Below are 20,446 nucleotides of genomic sequence, written 5' to 3'. Positions count from 1 at the left end.
AATGCTATGCCTAACTGGCTGTAGACCACCTGGCCTATGAATAGATTGCTTAGAATCTCTGAATTTGGATTTAAAACAAAGACTACATATTTATTTGTTTGTTTGATTTCTGGCTGAAATTTACTGTTCATTATAAGTGTGACTATGGGCAAAGCAGTAACCTGTGATTTTTTTTGTCACTGACTCATCTGTTCATTTCACATTAGACTAACTACTTCATTAACCTTTAGTTTCAGTTCCACCCAGCCAGACGTAAATGCTGCTTCTAGTTGCTTACCTCGGTCACATGGCGAGCATGTGGAGATGGCTAAGCTCATTTCTGCATTCTATTACCTGTAACGAAGTGGGCATGAGAGTTGGAGTGGTGGCTCAGGAGTGAAGAGAGGACCTGGGTCCAATTCCCAGCTCCCACAGCACCCACAGCACCCACATGACTCACAGCTGTTTATAACTCCAGTTCCAGGGATCTGGTGCCCTCTTCTGGCATCCATGGGCACCAGGCACACATGTATATATGGCTCACATACATTCATGCAGCTAAACACACAAAAAAAAAATCTTAAAAATAAAAAAGCACAACTATATTACAGATCGAGGCCTTTTAATTACAGATGTTTAAGGAAGTATAGTAAATTGCATTTGTATCCTTACGCTACCACAAAGTTAGAAACTACTGCTGTGGAGGCACTTCTCCATCCTTGTGTCGATATTCCTAGAGGGTGGAGAGCAAGCGGATCGGGTGGCCTGGTCATGTGACCACTGGGAACCCTATTGCGGATGCTGTTCTCAGTCTTCATAGAGAGGGCTAGAAGCTCTATCAAGACAGAGTTGGTAAATACCTATTCTGAACTATAATGCATGGGTGACAGAGTTCTCAGTTGTGGCTTGAATGATTTCCAGTTTAAGCTGTTACAGGAGTATTTACTAGTTTGATGGATGATCTCACTGTCTCCCATAGCAGGTGAACGTGGATATATTTAGGACACTAAGAATAACCTTGACACTAAACATGGTTTGTGTGTGCTCCACTAAGCATGTGTTTGTGTGTGCTCCACTAAGTATGTGTTTGTATGTGCTCCAAAGGACCCGCGTTTCTTGATCACCGGGAAGAGCTTGAGGGAACGTACAGGGTTTACTGCCAGAACCACGATGAGGCCATTTCACTGCTGGAAATCTACGAGAAGGATGAGAAGATCCAGAAGCATCTTCAGGACTCCATGGCAGATCTTAAGTAGGAGCTTTGATGCTCTCACCCCTGCACTTTGATGGTCCCCTGCTTGTGTCTGAACTTCCTGGGATAGCTGCCTGCGAACATTATTTTATGCATGAGTGATTCATTACTATGTATTCTGGGCTATAGTGTGTTCCTCTCCATTATGTCTTGAAAAATGTTTTAAAAGATTTATTTATTTTTACATATATGAATGCTGTATCTGCATATACACCTGCACGCCAGAAGAGGGCACCAGATCCCATTACAGATGGTGTGAGCCACCACGGGGTTGCTGGGAATTGAACTCATGACCTCTGGAAGAGAAGACAGTACTCTTAACCACTGAGCCATCTCTCCAGCCCCACCATAGAAATCTTAAGTGACTTCCGCTTGTATAGCAAGCCAGGGATAATGACGCACACCTCTAGTTCCAGCGTTAGGAGACTGGGTAGGAATTCAAGTCCATGCAGTGAATTCAAGTCCATGTGGTCTACACTGTGAGTTTCAGGCTAGCCAGGCTACATAGTGAGACTTTGTCTGAAGGAGGGAATGAGTGAATCAAGGAAGGGATCATATTTGTCTCAAACTGAGTCATTATTTTTAGGCACAGAAACAGCCAGGAATATGGTGGCTCATTAGACAGAGAATGGGGTGGGGGTGGTGCTGTACCCCACAATTGGCGTCCAGTTTTCTTCTATTCTGTGTGGCTTTTGTTATGAGGATAGTGAGAAGTTCACTGCTGCCTCTGATGCCTTCTCTCTCTCTCTCTTGTCCCTCGTGCCTCCACCGTGTAGGAGCCTGTACAATGAATGGTAAGTCCCTCCACTTGGTGCCTGGTGCACACACCATTTACTCGGTGAATTTCTTCTAGCCCCTAGAAGACAGAAATCTAGAGACACACTTTGACATTGTTTCATAGCACTTACCACTAAATAACACTTTATATACTAATTTCATATACTAATTTTCTTAGTGCTTATTTTCTTCCACTACAGCAAGGGTATCTTTTTTTTTTTTTTTTTTTTTTAAGTGTTTCACCTGCATGTACACCTGCACACCAGAAGAGGACACCAGATCTCAGTATTTGGTTGTGAGCCACCATGTGGTTGCTGGGAATTGAACTCAGGACCTTTGCAAGAGATGGTGCTCTTACCTCTGAGCCATCTCTCTGGCACCAACAAGGGTATCTTTTGGGCGCTGTCAAGCTCCTATAATGGTGGTTAATAGTTATCAGGTGCCCAGTCAATACAGTCACACACCATGCGGCAACTTTTCAGTAGATGGTTAGCCACCTGTATGGCAGTGGTCCCCGGAGCTCATACCCCTGGGGATACTGTGGCTGCTTCCCTGTGTGTAGTGCCTTCTGTGGGATCAGTACAGCACAACCGCTTAATGCCACGTGTCTCAGCGCACAGCCATTAGTATGCAGTGTAGGACTGCCTTTGTTGAACAGTTAAAAACCCAAACTCAGGGCCAAAGACCAAGCAAGATAGCAGGTGTTACCCAGAAACACCTTAGCACTGTCCTTGACCGAAGTCCTTTTCTGCTCACTTTTACAGGGGATGCACCAATTATATCAACCTGGGCTCCTTCCTCATCAAACCCGTACAGAGGGTAATGCGTTACCCACTGCTGCTGATGGAGTTGCTGAATTCCACCCCTGAATCCCACCCGGATAAGGTGCCCTTAACCAGCGCAGTCCTTGCCGTCAAGGAGATCAATATTAACATTAATGAATACAAGCGTCGGAAGGATCTAGGTGAGAAAGGCGCAGTTACCTCAAAGGAGGTCTCCTGGCTGCCAGGCCCTCCCTCTAGAAGGCTTTTCTTAGACAAGGCAGAGGCTAGGTGTGATGGAGCCGGGAGCAAGAAACAGTAATGGGATTTGAGAAAGTCGGGCAATGATAGCAGGCACCACTCTGGACAGTTGGAAACAAGCATGGATGATTAAGCACTAAGTGGTGGGATGGAAAAAGCCTCTGCAGGAGGTATGTGGGTGGTCTGGGCAGTGGTGATGGGAGGATTCATCGCATATTAGCACCTGTGCCCAGCATCCGCACTCTCTGATAGCCCCTCATCTCCCCGCACTCTCTGATAGCCCCTTATCTCCACTCCCCCCCCAAGCCCTGTGCAGTCGGCTAACTGATGCCCACTCGTCCCCCCAAACAATAAGCTGAGTTGTTGCATTCTCTCTTGCCCCTTCTCTTACTGAATAAGCACTTAGCAGACGCAGTGTGGAGATTGCGCTGAGTCGGGATTCAGAGGGTCAGTCAGTAGAAGGGCACATTGGCCTCCTCCCTGCGCTTCTGTGGAGTTAGAGTAACTACAGGAAAACTCTGCTGGCTGCCTTTCCCTCTGTCGTGTCACCGGGTAGTGAGTGCCACGGTGGCTTTCGGAGCTCCCTGCCCTCGGGGCCCTTCCTTTAGGTTCAGCTCCTGATTGTAATGTCCTCTTTCACAGTGGCAGGGTATCCTTTTGGTGCCACTTCCACCATTCCCGTTGGCTGCAATCTCCAGAGTTTTCTGGGAGTAAAATGGCTTTTCTAAAACTGGGCCTTGGCTAGGGACAGATCTGAGTGTGGAACCCACAGACAGCCCTGGCCCCCAGCTGTACAGCTCCACTCCCAGCCCTCCCCCTGGCTGCCAGGCTCTCCGTGCCTGGGAGCCATGCCTCTGCCTAGACCGGCTCTTGGGACAAACATTTTGTCTGCTCAGTTACAAGTTATTGCTTGGGTCCATTCCACTTTCTGTTGTTTCTAGAAAGAGCCTCTGTGTTTCTGGACTGTGAGGCCCACTGACCTCAGGCTTAGGGACGAGGTTGGGGGTGGGGGTGGGGGTGTTGACCAGTGGCCTTGATTTACCTCCTAGTGCTCAAGTACCGCAAAGGTGACGAAGACACTCTGATGGAGAAGATCTCCAAGCTCAACATCCACTCCATCATCAAGAAGTCCAACCGGGTCAGCAGTCACCTGAAACACCTCACTGGCTTCGCTCCTCAGGTGAGCCCGTCCCCTCCCCTGCAGGGTCTCCCGGGCAGCTTCTGGCATGGGTTGGCATGGAATGGCATGGGACCCTTCTTGGTGTCTCCTCTGGGGTTTTGCTGGTTAGTGGAAGCGGGGCACAGAGGCAAATTAGGCAGCCAGCTGGGCCAGCGTATAATAGTTCTTGTGGTCTCTGTACCTCTGAGAGGCTTATAATCTATTTGCGGAGCCTGAGCCACAGTGCAGACATATTAAGCTAGAAGGGATTTAAAAGATCACCTAGGAGGATGCCTTATGTTACAAAGGGGAAAACATAAAAGTAGGAGATTGCGCAATCTAAACCACAGCCTGTCAGTTGTAGACCTGAAAGTCTCCGTCCTGGGTGCCACATACAGATGGTAACCGGGGAAGATGCATGGCAGAGGGCACTCGCATGCCGTGGCTGGCACTTGGTTCTGAGTGCAGTCTTCTGACACAGGAGTTTAGTGAGAGTGTGCTTCTGAACCTGAGTTCATCTGGGCCTTCAGGGAGGGAGAAGGGGAGGCGCCCACTGGCTGGGTGGGTACAAGGGAAAAGGTTCTGGCAGGCAGATGTGGCGATCCCAGGAATGGAGAGGACAGCAGTGCCGCTAGGGCACAGAGGCAAAGTCAGTTTGGAAGTAAGCAGGTCCACGTGTGTTTCAGAATTCCGAGTCACTGAGGCGGGCATCCAGACTCAGTTTCATGTGATTCAAGGAAACAGCAGGTTTACATTTTTGGGTGAAAGATGTTTCTAAGATACTTTTGCTAATAAGGTCTATTGAGAGAAAGTCTAAAGTCTCTAAAAACATTCCTTTTGACCAGCTAAAAGATGAAGTATTTGAAGAGACAGAAAAGAACTTCCGGATGCAGGAGAGATTGATTAAATCTTTTATCCGAGACCTATCTGTCTACCTCCAGCATATACGGGTGAGTATCAGCTAGAGCGCTAGCCAGCAGGCGTGAAGGCTCTAGGCAGGCACCAGCTCAGCCTCTCCATGTGCAATGAGCCGTGCCTGTGTTTTTTCAGCAGTAAGGTCTCACCATCAATTTGTGGAGAGCCTTTTCAACAGCTGGGATTGTTTGGGGGTTCCCATGGGACCCCTTGACCAACAACACAATCGATGTATCCCATTCCCAGTAGAAGCTTCATTTGGCCATGGGAGATGTCCAGTTGGAGCTCTGGTTTGCCCGTCACTCGGTGATTTCATTCAGATTGTCTTCATTATACGGACGTAGTGTAGGAAGCGTCTACTGTATTAGGTTTCCATGTGACCCCCTCAAATGGCCTTTAGTTTTAGCTGTCACTCACTGTGTTCCCTCCCTTGTCCCCCCTCCCCTCTCCTTCCTTGTTTGATCATCCCATTCTAGTCTATTCCCCTTGTCCCTGCCTCCCTCCACCCAGACTGTCCGTATCCCCTTCCTAGGAAGATGTGTCCTTCCCCCAGTCCCTTACCAACCTCTGTGGTTCTACAGATTGTAGCTTGATTGTCTGATTTAACATCTAACATCCACATATAAGCAAATATGTATTTGTGTTTCTGGGTCTGGATGACGTCACTCAGGATGATTTTTTGTTCTTGTTTTTGTTTTCTGAGACAGTTTCTCTGTGTAACAGCCCTGCATGTCCTGGAATTGCTTTGTAGACCAGGGTGGCCTCGAACTTACAGAGATCCGCCTGCCTCTGCCTCCCAAGTGCTGGGATTAAAGGTGTGCGCCACCATGCCCAGCCTAGGATGATTTTTTTTTCTAGTTCCATCCATTTACCTCTGAATTTCATGATTTCATTTTTTTTTAATGGTGGAGTAATCTTCCATTGTGTAAATGTACCACATTTTCTCTATCCATTCCTCCATTGGTTGGCATTTAGGCTATTTCCAGTTTCTGTTAGGAATAGAGCAGCAATGAACATGGTGGAGCAAGTGTCTCTAGTGGGATGAAACGTCCTTTGTGTATATGCCCCAGAGTGGTAAGCCTGGATCTGCTCTCATCTTTCTGATGAACTGCCACTCTGATTTTCATAATGACTTTATGAGTTTGCACTCTCATCAGCAATGGCTGTTTCCCTTGCTCCACATCCTCACTAGTGTGAGCTGTCATTTGTTTTATTGGTCTTGGCCATTCTGACTAGTGTAAGATGACGTCTCAAAGAAGTTTTGGCTTGCATTTCCCCGATGGCTAAGGACATTGAACAATTCAAGTGCTTCTCAGCCATTTGAGTTTCCCCTTGAGAATTCTTTGTTTAGCCTCTACCTTGTTTTTAAATTGGGTTATTTGTTGTTTGGTTGGTTAGTTTTTCAAAACAGGGTTTCTCTGTGTAGCCTTGGCTATCCTGGACTCACAGAGATGCACCTGCCTTTGCCTCCTGCAGTGCTGGGATTATAGGCGCATGCCACTGCACCCAGCTGTTTGCTTTTTTGCCCCCCCCCCCCCCCCCACCCCCAACAGGCGCCTGCCTCTGCCTCCCAAGTACTGGGGTTAAAGGCGTGACCTACCAAGTACTGGGATTAAAGGCGTGACCTACCAAGCCCAGTGTGTTATGTGGTTTTTTGATATCCAGTATTTTTTGTTTTTTTTTATATTTTGGATAATAGATGTGTAGTTAATAAAATTCTGTTCCCGTTCTGTAGGCTGCCACTTGGATGTAATGTCCTTTGCCGTGCAGAAGTTTCTCGATTTTTTTTTGAGGTCCCATTTATTAGTTTATGATCTTCATGTCTGTGCTGATGTTGTTTAGTTCAGAAAGTTGTCTCCCGTGCCGGAGTTTAGGCTGTTCCCCACTCTCTTCTACTCAATGTATCTGCTCTTTTGTTGAAGTCTTTGATCCATTTGGAGTTGAGTTTTGTCCAGGGCGATAAGTATGGCTCTCTTTGCATTCTACACGTGACCATCCAATTTGACCAGCACCGTCTGTTAGAAATGCTATCTTTTTTCCCCCAGTGTGTATTTCTAGCTTCTTTATCAAATATCAGGTGTGTATACGCGTATGGATGTTCGTCTGGGTCTTCAGTTTGACTCCATTTGATCACATGCCTGTTTTTGTGCCAGTATCATGCTGTTTTTATTCCTAAAACTCGATAGTACTGCATGAAAGCAGGAATGTGATCCCTCCAGCACTTCCTTGATTATTCAAGATTGTTTTAGTTGAAACTTGTCCTTTCATGATATGTGATTAGAATTTTGATGAGGATTGCGTTGAGTCTGAAGAATGGTAGGTTGACCATTTTTACTATATTAATCCTACTGATCCACAGGCATGGGAGAACTTTGCATCTCCTGATAGCGTCTTCAATTTATTTCTTCAATGTCTTAAAGGTTTTAGTTATACAAGTCTTTCACTTGCTTGGTTAGAGCTACCTCAAGTTATTTAATATTTTTTGAGGCTATTGCAAGGGGTGTTTTTAATTCAGATCTTCTCTCTCTACCTTTTATTTCATGTGGATAAGGGTTTGTCCATCTTGTTGATTCTCAAAGAACCAACTCTGTTTCATTGTTTCTTTGTATTTTTGTTTGTTTCCATTTTATTGATTTCAGAGCTGTGTTTGATTATTTCTTGACATCTATTATATCTGAGTGTAATTTCTTTTTCTTCTTCATCTTTCAGATATACTGTTTCTAGTGTGTGGTCTTTCCAGTTTCTTCTTGTGGGTACTTAGTGCTATGAGCTGTTGGAACCTTAAGAGCTCTAGGGAACAGGAGGCGCTGCAGGGCACTGGGCGGGCTCTGCCATTGCTCTTCTCTCTGACTTCTCTAGATTTAGTAGAACCTCGCATGTGTGTGCACTGTAGTGTGTCTGCGTCTTTTTTCATCAGAAGGGGCCGTCATTGTCTCTCAAGGAGATTCCTGGCTTTCAAAAATGTTTTTAATATAAAAGAACCAAAGATAAGTTTAGCATGGTGGTGTTCTCCCAGCACTGAGGAGGCTGAGACAGGGGGATAGCTGTGGGTTTATCACAGGATGGGCTGCAGCATGGCACTGTCTCAAATTTTTTTTCATGTAAAAAATGACAAAGGGGATAAGGCAGGGCCTATGTGACACTACCAGCCGTTCCACAGATGGCTCTGACCACTGGACAGGTCAGGAGATAATGTGTGCAACACTTCTGTCACTGACACTAACTGAAAGGTTCTTCCCAGCAATAACTACATTGATGAGAGAGGCAGAGGTGGTACCTATGTGGAAGCTATCTAGCTTGCTATATACATTGCACATAGGCTGCACATATCTTAATATATATAATATAAAACAAGATATATGTAATATATGTACATATATTATATATATTTATATTGTTTTGCTTTGTTTTCATTTTTCAAGACAAGGTTTCTCTGTGTAGTCTTGGCTGTCCTGGACTCGCTTTGTAGACCAGGCTGGCCTCTAACTCACAGGGATCCATTTGTCTCTACCTCCTGAGTGCTGGGATTAAAGGCGCGTACCACCACGCCCAGCAATATTTTTGTTTGTTCCTTATTTGAGGTAAAATCTCATGTAGTCCAGGCTGGCCTCAAATTTACTACACAGCCAAGGATAACCATGAACTATTCCTCTTGCCTCCAGCCCTCCGGTGCTAGGTCTTACAGTCTTGCACCACCACACCCTACGTTCCATTACCTAAGAGAAAATAAGAAACAATCACCTTTTACATTATTAGTTCTGCACTAGAGAAGAAAAGGAGACTCTTAACCCATCCTGTTGACAATTATGGGCTTTCATTTATACATGTGACTCCCCATATGTATGTGATTTTAAGTAAAACACCTAAAAATGTTATAAACTATTAGTGCGTGAGACACAGATGGGTTTTGCTATAGGGCTTTTTTTGTTGATCTTCGGGATATACTTCTGGAGATTTTATGCATTTGGTTTTCATTTGCATTAATATAAAAAAACAGTAGTCAATTTCTAAACTTAAAACATCAGCCATTGTGCCAAGTAGACAAAAAACTAGCTCAAAAACAGTCACGATGTGTCGGGGGGCCTCTCCTGTGCAGTTCTCTTCTTTAGCGCAGGGTAACTGAGCCACCGGGGGAGCCAGGTCAGTGGGGGATGCAGGGCAGTTTGTCAGGACAGAGGTTGACGCAGCTGTCCTCAGGAGGGGCAGTGTGAGACAAGACCTCGCAGGAGGTGGGTGCTCACTAACCCTCTAGCAGTCATGGGTTCCCAGTTGATTCACTTAGGGTGACCTAAAACTGTGGAGTACTTGTTTGACATGTACCTAAAATCCAGACAACACAGAAAAGGTTAGCATGCCTCCTGCTCAAGGGTAACACACAGTACTCGAAGCCTTCCATATTAAAAAGAGAAACAAACTTTCTTGGGTCCATGCTTTTCAGAAGGAGTCTGTAACTCCTGCTCCAAGGGATGTGAAGCCTGCGTCTGGCCCCCAGGGGTACTCACATGCGCGTGCGCACGCATACACACACACTCTTTTTTTTTTCTTTTGGTTTTTCAAGACTGGGTTTCTCTGTATAACAGCTCTACCTGTCCTGGAACTCACGGAGATCCACCTGCCTCTGCCTCCCAAGTGCTGGGATTAAAGGCCTATGCCACCACTACCGGGCCCCACACTTTTTTTTCTTTTTTTAGTCTTTTGTTTTTCTTTATTTGTTTTGTTTTGTTTTTTGTTTTTCCAGGCAGGGTTTCTCTGTGTATCCCTGGTTGTCCTATAGACCAGAATTTTCTCTATAGACCAGGCTGGCCTTGAACTCACTGAGATCCACTTGCCTCTTCCTCCTGAGTCCTGGGATTAATATTTAAAGGTGTGTGCCACTACCACCCAGCCTTTTTTTTTTTTTTTTTTTAAATCTTTATTAAACAACAACAACATTTTCCTGCTGGGGTATAAAAAGTGCTAAGCTGATAAATTCATGAGTGTCTCTCTAGCTACAGGTTCTTTTCTCTGGGCCCCATACATCGTTTATAAAGGCATGCCTGTCTCAAAGTGAAAGTATCACTCTCGAGAGGGGAGGTTTGCGTGGTAGGATCAGTGCCACAGGCTGCTGCACAGGGTGCTTGCTGAGGACCAGGAAGTTCTTTGCAGTTTTACTGTGTCTTTCTTGTGCACTCCAGGAGTCTGCATGTGTGAAAGTGGTGGCAGCCATGAGCATGTGGGATCTGTGCGTGGAGAGGGGACACCATGACCTGGAGCAATTCGAGAAGGTGCATCGCTACATCAGTGACCAGCTCTTCACGCGCTTTGTGAGTGACTTTGTGCAGCCCCCTCTCCAAGGCGTCCTTCCCAGGCCTTTCTCAGAGGGCAGCTCACACTTCCCTCCCACAGAGCCCAGGGGCATCTCTCACTGTGCACATCAGAACTTCCCAAGAGGGGTGGGGTTCTTTAATTGCTAGTAATTGTGTGTGCCTAGGGTTTGTCAGCACTCTCTGCAGGGAGTAAGGCTAAAACAGGTGTGCCCACTGGAAACTTCCAAGGGCTCCAACAGGAATTCTCTAAGTGATGTGGGAGGAGGGCTGGGGATGGCTCAGCTCAGCTGGTGAAGTGCTTGAGGACCAAAAGTCCTTCTTCTTCTTCTTCTTCTTCTTCTTCTTCTTCTTCTTCTTCTTCTTCTTCTTCTTCTTCTTCTTCTTCTTTTTTTTGGCTTTTTGGGCCAGAGTCTTTCTACAAAACCCTGATTATCCTAGAACTCACTAAGTAGACAGTCCTCAAACTCACAGAAATCCTCCTGCCTCTGCCTCCTGAGTGCTGGGATTAAAGGCGTGTGCCACCATGTCTGGCCTGAGAACCTAAAATTCTATCTCCAGTATTTTTATTTATTTTTTTATTTTTTGGTTTTTTTGAGACAGGGTTTCTCTGTGTAGCCCAGGCTGGTACCTAACTCACAGCCATCCACCTGCCTCTGCCTACCTGAGTGCTGGGATTAAAGGCATGTGCCACCACCCCGGGCTTAGTACTCTTGTTAAAAAATAGCAGTATGGTGGTGCACACTTGTAGTCTCAGCACTGGGGAGGTAGGGGCAGGTAGCTCACTGGCCACCCATTCAAGCCTACTTGGTATATTTCAGGGCGACAAGAGACCTTTCTCAAAAATAAGGTAAATGGCCCCTAAGGAACGACACCAGGGCACCTACCCCCCACTTCTGATAATGCCCCCCCTCAATCAGATCGTGCACTACTGAGTACCTGTTTATATTTTTATGTGTTTAGTGGTATACTCTCAATGTCTGCCTTCCTAGAAGCAATAAGAGAATAATACCTTCTGGAGAGTTGGCATCACCATGCAGTAATGACTAATCGTTGGTTCTCGCCCTTCCTGGTGCTGCGACCCTGCAGCGCAGTTCCTCATGCTGTGGTGACCCCAGCCAGAACATTATTTTGTTACTACTTCATCATTGAAGCTTTGCTATTCTTTTTTTTTTTTTTTAAGATTTATTTAATTATTATTTATACACATTCTGCCCACATGTGTGCCTGCACACCAGAAGAGGGAACCAGATCTCATTGTAGATGGTTGTGAGCCACCATGCGGTTGCTGGGACTTGAACTCAGGACCTTTGGGAGAGCGGACAGTGCTCTTAACCTCTGAGCCATCTCTCCAGCCCTGCTTTGCTATTCTTATGAATTGTAATGTAAATATCGGATATGCGACCCCGTGAAAGGGTCAGCTGACCCTCCCAAAGGTTGAGAACTGCTAGACTAGAAACTGAGAGAGGACACACTCCCAGAGTTAAGCACTCAGTCTGCAGTTCAAAAATCTAGCCCAAGGGGCATGTCTCATGAAAGTCTTCACTTACCAGTAAAGTGGGATAGAGGTGAGGACATCCTAAGGTGAGAGAAATATAGGAGATAGGGAAATAGATGGATCCAGAAGGTCCTAGAAACCTATAAGAAGAACACTATGATGGGTGGATCTGGGCCCAACCAAGGAAAATATGTGCAGTCATCATCAAACCCCTACCCAGACCTAGCCAAGGGACAGGACATTCTCCACAGTTAAGTGGAGACTGGGGACTGACTTTCACACGAACTCTGGTGCCCCATATTTGGGCATGTCCCCTTGATGGGGAGGCTCGACGGCACTCGGAGGACGGATAGCCGACTACCAAGAAGAAATTTGATACCCTAGCATCATATTCTAGGGGAGGAGGTCCCCCTCAGTCACAGTCATAGGGAAGGGGAATGGGGTGAAAGCGGGAGGGAGGGAGGAATGGGAGGATGCACGGGATGGGATAGCAATTGAGATGTAATATGAATGGTTTTATTTTTAAATTTAAAAAAAGATGAAAAAATTAACTTAAATAAACTTCTACATTAAAAAAAAAAATCAAGCTTTGTAGACAGCACATGTATTGGGGTAACCTCGCAGACTAGTCACACAGCACCTGAGGTGTATGTTAGCATTCATCAGCAAAGAGGCTAATGAGGGAGCGACCTAGCTGGCAAAGGTCCAGTCGTAAAGGTGAAGCACAGTGGGGTGTCGGGTCTACACAGGGTCACCTTGGCCGTAGAGCAAAGAGGAGTATAAGACATGACCAAATCAGCCTTAAAGTGATTTGGGGACAAAAGTAAGGTGCTTACCAGATGAGCAGTGTGACTTGTTTTGTTTTTGAGACAACCCTGGCTGTCCTGGAACTCACTCTGTAGCCCAGGCTGCCCTCGAACTCAAAGATCCACCTTCCTCTGCCTCCCAAGTGCTGGGATTAAAGGCGTGCCTGGCTGCAACATGCCGTTTTTTGTCCCCGCAGAAGGAGAGGACTGAGCGGCTGGTCATCAATCCCTTGAACCAGCTGTTGAACATGTTCACGGGGCCCCACAAGCTGGTGCAGAAGCGCTTCGACAAGCTCCTGGACTTCTACAACTGCACGGAGCGGGCGGAGAAGCTCAAGGACAAGAAGACTCTGGAGGAGCTGCAGTCAGCCCGAAACAACTACGAGGCCCTGAACGCCCAGCTGCTGGACGAGCTGCCCAAGTTCCAGCAGTATGCCCAGGGCCTCTTCACCAACTGCATCCACGGCTACGCCGAAGCCCAGTGTGACTTCGTGCAGCAGGCGCTGGAGCAGCTGCAGCCGCTGCTGTCGGTGAGTCTGCCCCTCTGCTGGGCCGTGTCAGCTCTGGGCTATGATGCCTACTTTCTGGAACTCATAGGAGGGTCACTTAGGTCCTGCCTGTCAGGGACCTGCCCAGTCATGGTGCCATGATGCCTCTGGTGGTTGGAACTTTTTTTTCCGTCTTGAGCAGTTTCTAGAAGGGCGGGCTCAAAGGCAGTGAACAGGGTGCCTTGTCTCCTGCATCAGCTGCCCTATGATTCAGCCACCTACAGCTGACCGTAGTGTGCAGTGGCTCTCTAAAGTGGTGGTTCTCAGCCTGCGGGTCACAACCCCTTTGCATGGGCATCGAACGATGCTTTCACAGGGGTCGCCTAAGACTGTTGGGGTCACCACAACGTGAGGAGCTGTATTGAAGGGTCGCAGCACTAGGAAGGTTGAGAGGCACTGCTCTCAAGACCCTGTCATCCAGGGATCTTTCATCTGTGTCCTCTCCTTCCCTATGGTCTGCAGTTGCTGAGGGCCACCGACCGGGAAGGCAACTTGATCGCCATTTTCCATGAGGAGCACAGCCGGGTTCTACAGCAGCTCCAGGTCTTCACCTTCTTCCCCGAGTCCCTCCCAGCTCCCAGAAGGCCCTTCGAGAGGAAAGCCACAGACCGCCAGTCAGCGCGGAAGCCCTTCCTGGCCATGGTGAGTAGACACCTAGTGTGGCTCCGAGGACTGACCTGTACATACCAGCATCTGAGCTTATCTTCTGGCTTCCTCATCCTTAACCCAGATGGTAGTTGACAGTCGACAGCCCTGCCTCACAGGGCCATTACCAGGGTTAACTGAGGTGAGGCGTGGCGTTGCCCAACACAGAAGCACTGTGCAGGTGGACATTAATAACGAAGAGCCTGCTGTGCCTCGGCCTGTGAGGAGACTGGTGGGTGTTTGGACTTTTCATAGTAAATGGATGGCCTGAGGTTGTCGGTTGGGCCTGTTCCAACCCAGGCTATTTCCCCGAGCATCACTGATGCAGTTGCTGGTACCCGACTGGGACCACCTTGAGTCCTGATGTGACTCTCAAGCTACCTCCTAAATCAATCTGGGATCTTAGTAAAGCATTGATGATTAATGAAGGGAAATCAGTTAGAGACTCATTCTGTCAGGCCTCCTCCTGGTCACGTGTGAGGAAAGCGAGCACGGCCAAATTGTTAATGGCTTCTTTACCTGGAATAGCACTATGGCTTGTGGGTAAGATATCCCAGGTCATATGGGCTCCCACCCAGAAGAACTAGTGGCCTTCCTGTCTTAGCCATTTGCTCCATGGAACCCATGGGCGGTCCTTTACTTTACAAGGGAGCATTTGGGTTTGTTAATGCCTTTAGTTTTTCATTTTTAAGATTTTTGTTGTTGTTGTTGTTTTAAATTATGTGTGTAGTTGCCTGTGAAATCCAAAAGAGGGCATTGAATTCTCTGGGGCTGCAGTTACAGATGGTCATATGCTGTCTGACATGGGTGCACAGGTCCTCTGCTCTTGCAGTGAGCACCCTTGACCCTGAATCATCTCCAGCCCCTGCCTTTAATTTAATTCTCATTATCTAAGTTTACCTAGCAATGTATAAGACTTAGTAATACACTGGGTATTTGAAATTTTTTTTTCCCATTTTAAGTTTCATTTTGTTTTGGTACTAGACATTGAACTCAAGGCTTTGTGAATGTTAGAAATATGCTCTACTATTGGGCTATAGCACCCTCCCTCCCCCAGCCCCAGTTTTTGATTGTTTAGTAGCATTTTAATCTTATTTTTGTTGGTATTTTTATTTTTGCATAAAATAAGGGTGTTAGCTTGCCTCATAGCTTCAGTGACACCAAAACATTTTCCAAACATTTTACCTGACACCGCCTGACTTAGTTATAAAAGTGTCCTTTGTGGCTGGGTGGCTCAGGGCTGGTGCCTTGCTCCTTCGCTGGCAGGTTGAGATTAAAACACAGAGCTAGGGTGAAGGCCGGGGTGGGTCTCTGACTGGCCCTGTTGTCCCCTCAGCCAAGCTACATGCTGCAGTCAGAAGAGCTGCGGAGCTCCCTGCTGGCCAGGTACCCACCCGAGAAGCTCTTCCAGGTGGGACGGAACTTCAACGCTGCTCAGGACTTGGATGTCTCCCTTTTGGAAGGCGACCTGGTGGGCGTCATCAAAAAGAAAGACCCCATGGGCAGTCAGAACCGCTGGCTCATTGACAATGGAGGTGAGGGCCAGGCACTGGGTAAATGGGCAGTCAGAACCGCTGGCTCATCGACAATGGAGGTGAGGGCCAGGCACTGGGTAAGTGCGGCCGGGTGAGGAAAGGTGCGCACCTTTGACTAACGGGGAGGTAACGTAGAAGGGCCCAGGTTGATACTGAAGTCTCCTGCTTCAGACTGTGACAACTTCCAGAGACAACTCTGTTACTTATTTATGTTGCCATCTTTTTCTTGTCCTCTGATTCTGGAAACTGTGTGAGTTTAATGCCCATGCTTTTGTCAGCTTTCCCCTGTAACCATGGTACTTCATGGCTGTTAGAGAGTGACTTGAAACCAGACAGTTCATAGCTTTCTTTTTTTATTTTTGGAGGAGGACTAGGAGCTTTAGTGTAATCTGTCCCCCCACAATTCCAAACTCCAGCAAGTTGAGAAAAGACAGGGCCTTTTCAGAACCCTCTTGTCAAAACCTGAATGGAGCATCGGGAACAAATTTGTAATCCTAACTCACCTTTCCCAGCGTGACTCACTATATACTTTGCTGTGAAGGGTTATAAAATAGATAAGTATTTAACATTCCTCAAATCAAAACAAAAAACAAAAAAAGCAAAAAACAAAACCAACAACAAAAACTATGCGTTTCAAAGCCCCTAGCCTAAGTGTTCTAGATACTTGGGGGCATAGGCCAATTTTTATCATTTTGGGGTTTTTAAAAAAGCATCTTGTGGGCTGGGCAGGTGCTTCAGTTGCTAGTGCTTTACCAGCCTGAGGTTTGAGTTCAGACCCAGAATCCATGTAAAAAGCCAGATGACATACCTCACACTGTGTCCAAAAACAGCCTCCCATGTGAGAGACACAGGAGAGCCCCTTGGATCTAGGAAGCTGGAATTCCTTCATGATCAGAGACCTAGGACCAAAACAAAGAAAAAAATGCAGTAAGACTAAAATAATGCTAGCGTTTCATTAAAAATCATGAGGGAGACACTTCTCACTCATGGAGTTACATGCCATGGGTCTGTGCGCCTCCGATTTCTCTTCTGTAGGACAAGAACCGCTTTTGTGTTTGGAATGTGTGGCCGAGAGCCCTTTGTCATTGTCATTGTTACTTGTCCAATCAAGCACATGCTGAACAGGGCTGTGTGCTGGACCAGAGTCGTTATCCTGCCCTAGAATGCTCAGAGCAGCCAGACATCCCTGGCCCTCAGATGGTTCTGGTGTGTGGAGGGACAGTCCAAGGTGGTCATTCTGAGGGGCTGAGGTGGCTGAGGTTACAGGTTGTTGTTTTTAAATAAATGTGATTTTTAAATTTTATTTTATTTTTCACTGTTCTGTCAATCATCCACAGACATCCTTATCATTTTAGCGTTGTGGAGCTGTAAAGCTGTAAGAATGGCTTAGAAGGAAGCCAGAGATACGGCTCATCTCCTGGTATTGGATGTTGCAAGCACTTGATTTTGTCACTCTTACCTGGCTTTTTTTTTTTTTTTTTTTTTTTTTTAGTTTGACTGAATGTATGTCTGTGCACCACATATGCCTGGTGCCTGTGGAAGCCAGAGGTGGCGTTGGGCCTCCTAGAACTGGAGTTATGGATGGTTGTGACTCCTGTGTGGGTGCTGGGAATCAAACTCAGGCCTCCAGAAGAACAGCTGTTGCTCCCATTGACCTAGATTTTAAACTGTATTTTGTAAATTCCCTGACCCCCACTACACACACACACTCTCTCTCTCTCTCTCTCTCTCTCTCTCTCTCTCTCTCTCTCTCTCTCTCTCTCCTTCTCCTCTTGCTCCAGGCTGAGGCTGTTTTCTTTCTTTTCGCAGTCACCAAAGGCTTTGTGTACAGCTCCTTCCTGAAGCCTTACAATCCGCGGCGCAGCCACTCCGATGCCTCCGTGGGCAGCCACTCCTCCACAGAATCTGAGCACAGTGGCTCGTCCCCCAGGGTCCATCATCGGCAGAACAGCAACAGTGCCTTGACCTTGAACTCCAACAGCATCACTGTGTCCTCCACCGCGGGACTTTCCCCGAAGCAGCCTCAGGATGCACCTTTGCTGAAGGACTGTGACCAAGGAACTCTCGGTGCATCCTTGAACAGGGGCAGTCCAGAAACTGGACCTTCCAGGGGCTCCTCAGACCCAGACTCTGCCTGGCAGCACAGGCCAGGGGACACTGCTGAGGGCTCCAGAGACATCAGCCAACCCTCTTCGACCGTGAGGGGCTGCCAGCGAAGCTCCAGGCATCCACAGGCGGTCGGTTACTCTGTACCAGGGCAAAATGAGCAAGGCTATGACTCCATAAAAAGAAGTACACGAGCCTGTCAGACTCCAGAGGACAGAAACAGAGGGCTTGGAAGTGGAGAGACAGAAGGCAACCAGGTATGCATCCCCACTCCTGTCCAGCTCCAGAGTGTGGGCAGATGTGAGTGAGTATAGGGGAGGAGGGCCTGGAGGGCTGTGACCCCATCCTGTCCTACATGTCCTAGAACCCTGCTGTCCAAGGGAGCAAGCCCCCCCCATACACACACACACACCATCCCCAGGGCCCTTCTGTTTTATGACTAGGCATTTAAAAGATGCCAAAGTGACACCCATTCTGGCTTTTTTATATGCTTTGGTATGTTTTTGTTCCTAGAAATCTAGAGATGAAATGCAGGGCTGTTTTAGTTTTTCCTGGTTTGATATGGCAGGCTCCTGCCTGTGAGCCAGGCATCACCTTTCTGTCCTGTGTGTTGGTCCCTCACTTTGACTAGAGGCTGAACCTTGGTTGCCGAGGCGCCCGCAGCAGTGATTTCCTAAGCAGAGTTAGGAGATGTGGGCTGTGTTGCGTTGCCTCTGCTGGAGTCCGGAATCTAGAAGCCAGTTCTCAACTTCCCACTGTGGCTTTCATGCCACCGCTGAGGGTGGCACCGGCTGGCTTCTGTCTAGTGATTCTCTCTGCCGACAGCCCAGGGCAAACACCAGTTCTGACCCGAGTGGACAGTATTCCTGACGTATTGACAAGGGAACTCAGCTAGCCTCACAGACTTGCTGAGCCCGTCCTGAAGCAGCTAGCCCTTGGGTGTGTATCTAGCCCCTGAGGCCTCACAGCTCCTCCCACCACCAAGCACCCTCAACCCCCGTGTTGTGTCCTCCTCAAAGCACCTACAGATCCTACAGATTGCCTTGTGTGTATGTGTGTGTGTGTTTAAATTTTTTTTATTAATTTATTCATATTACATCTCAATAGTTATCCCATCCCTTGTATCCTCCCATTCCTCCATCCCTCCTGCTTTCCCCTTACTCCCCTCCCCTATGACTGTGACTGAGGGGGACCTCCTCCCCCTGTATATGATAATAGGGTATCAAGTCTCTTCTTGGTAGCCTGCTATCCTTCCTCTGAGTGTCACCAGGCCTCCTCATGCAGGGGACGTGGTCAAATATGGGGCACCAGAGTTCATATGTAAGTCAGTCCCCACTCTCCACTAAACTGTGGAGAATGTCTTGTCCATTGGCTAGAGCTGGGTAGGGGTTTGACGTTTACTGCACATACTGTCCTTGGCTGGTACCATAGTTTGAGCAGGACCCCTGGGCCCAGACCTGCCTTTCTTACTTTGAGATTAATCGTTTATTATTACTTTAATTTGGCTTGGGGTTTTGCTTTGCTTTGCTGCTCTGAAATGGAGCCTAGAGTTTGGGGCATGCTAAGCTGGGGGCCTGGGCTACGCTGATAGATAATTTCTAGGTGGAATACAGAATCTGGGCATAGGAAGGGTCCCCCATAGATCGTCCATCTTCCATGGCCGAAGCTTCCTGCTATTCTTTAAGGCTATTGTGAAAAATGAAGGTCTGCATGTTTGAGAGGTTTTTGTTTTTGAGACAGGGTCTCACTGTGTATCTTGGGCTGGCCTCCAGTTGGTGGCCTTCCTCCATCCTCTGCCTCCTGAGCCCTGGCATAAGAGCATTTGCCACCATACTGAGGTAGTTTCAATTTTCTTTTCCTCTGCCCTGTTCGTTATGGAATACTCCAGTCATATATAGCTGCTTAAACTCTTAAGTTAAATCAGATTAGAAATTCAGCTTTTAGCCAGGTTGTGGTGCACGCCTTTAATCCAAGCACTCTGGAAGCAGAGGCAGGCAGATCTCTTGAGTTTGAGGACAGCCTGGTCTACATAGAGATATCCTAGGGAAAAAAAAAGAAGAAGAAAGAAAAAAAGAAAATTTGCTTTCAAGCCCATGGATGTTCAGTAGATACACACTGTAGACAGTTGCCCTCATAGCATTGCTGCAAGCAGGTTCTTAACCCTCTCTCTTTCCCTCACACAGGTCTATTTTGCCGTCTATACCTTCAAGGCTCGAAACCCAAATGAATTGAGTGTGTCAGCCAATCAGAGACTCAGGATCCTTGAGTTTAAAGATGTCACAGGCAATACTGAGTGGTGGTTGGCTGAAGTTAATGGGAAAAGGGGCTATGTCCCATCCAATTATATCAGAAAAACTGAGTACACTTGAGCCCAAGTTGCTTTCCACCCTCTGCTGCCACTTTCAGTCTGCTGAAAGGTTCTGGTGGGCTCCAGGCACCTGCTCCTGAGCAGGGCCCCACCACACTGCTTATTCATAACAAGGAGCACAAGATAAGCTTTGGGATGTACACTTTGATGCTCGCTAGAATTTGAAGTGGGTGGACCCCAAGGCTTGCCAACGATTCAGTGATCACGGGAAGCAGGTTTCAGCTGTGGGAAATGAGAGGTTCCCAATCAGAAAAGCAGTATTGTACATGGGAAGCTGTGCAGCATCAGAAGACACCTGAGCTCCGTGGTCACCTGAGCAGTCACAGGAGGAAGAGGAGCAGGCTCTGAGAGCTCCTCCATTGTGCCTCCACACATGGTAACGGTTTTGTCATGGTCACACTAAACCTGGTGCTTCAGAGTGTCTGCGACACTTGCGGTTGCCCAGCAACCTTCTCTCTCTGACACTTGCTCCTCATTCCTAGGTCTTAAAGTGCTAACCTTATTTACTTCACCGCTTTCCTGTTAAGTGTTGA

At 47.3% G+C, this 20,446-nt stretch overlaps 1 protein-coding gene across 2 annotated transcripts in view; it reads left to right on the top strand.

The window, feature by feature from the left end:
• Dnmbp (dynamin binding protein) overlaps positions 1 to 20,173 on the top strand; it is a 95,043-nt gene extending 74,870 nt beyond the window's left edge. For both annotated transcript variants that reach the window (XM_051146613.1, XM_051146614.1), the window contains 11 exons: positions 1,084 to 1,231; positions 2,008 to 2,025; positions 2,773 to 2,972; positions 4,080 to 4,210; positions 5,035 to 5,139; positions 10,279 to 10,407; positions 12,909 to 13,241; positions 13,722 to 13,901; positions 15,241 to 15,439; positions 17,249 to 17,802; positions 19,729 to 20,173. In XM_051146613.1, the coding sequence (XP_051002570.1) occupies positions 1,084 to 1,231; positions 2,008 to 2,025; positions 2,773 to 2,972; positions 4,080 to 4,210; positions 5,035 to 5,139; positions 10,279 to 10,407; positions 12,909 to 13,241; positions 13,722 to 13,901; positions 15,241 to 15,439; positions 17,249 to 17,802; positions 19,729 to 19,914 (2,183 nt within the window). In that variant the 3' untranslated portion in view covers positions 19,915 to 20,173. The remainder of the gene's footprint in view (positions 1 to 1,083; positions 1,232 to 2,007; positions 2,026 to 2,772; positions 2,973 to 4,079; positions 4,211 to 5,034; positions 5,140 to 10,278; positions 10,408 to 12,908; positions 13,242 to 13,721; positions 13,902 to 15,240; positions 15,440 to 17,248; positions 17,803 to 19,728) is intronic.
• The last annotated feature ends 273 nt before the right edge of the window (positions 20,174 to 20,446 follow it).

The sequence above is a fragment of the Acomys russatus genome, chromosome 5, assembly GCF_903995435.1.
Source record: "Acomys russatus chromosome 5, mAcoRus1.1, whole genome shotgun sequence".
NCBI lineage: Eukaryota > Metazoa > Chordata > Mammalia > Rodentia > Muridae > Acomys > Acomys russatus.
This window is presented reverse-complemented; position numbering and strand designations above follow the sequence as displayed.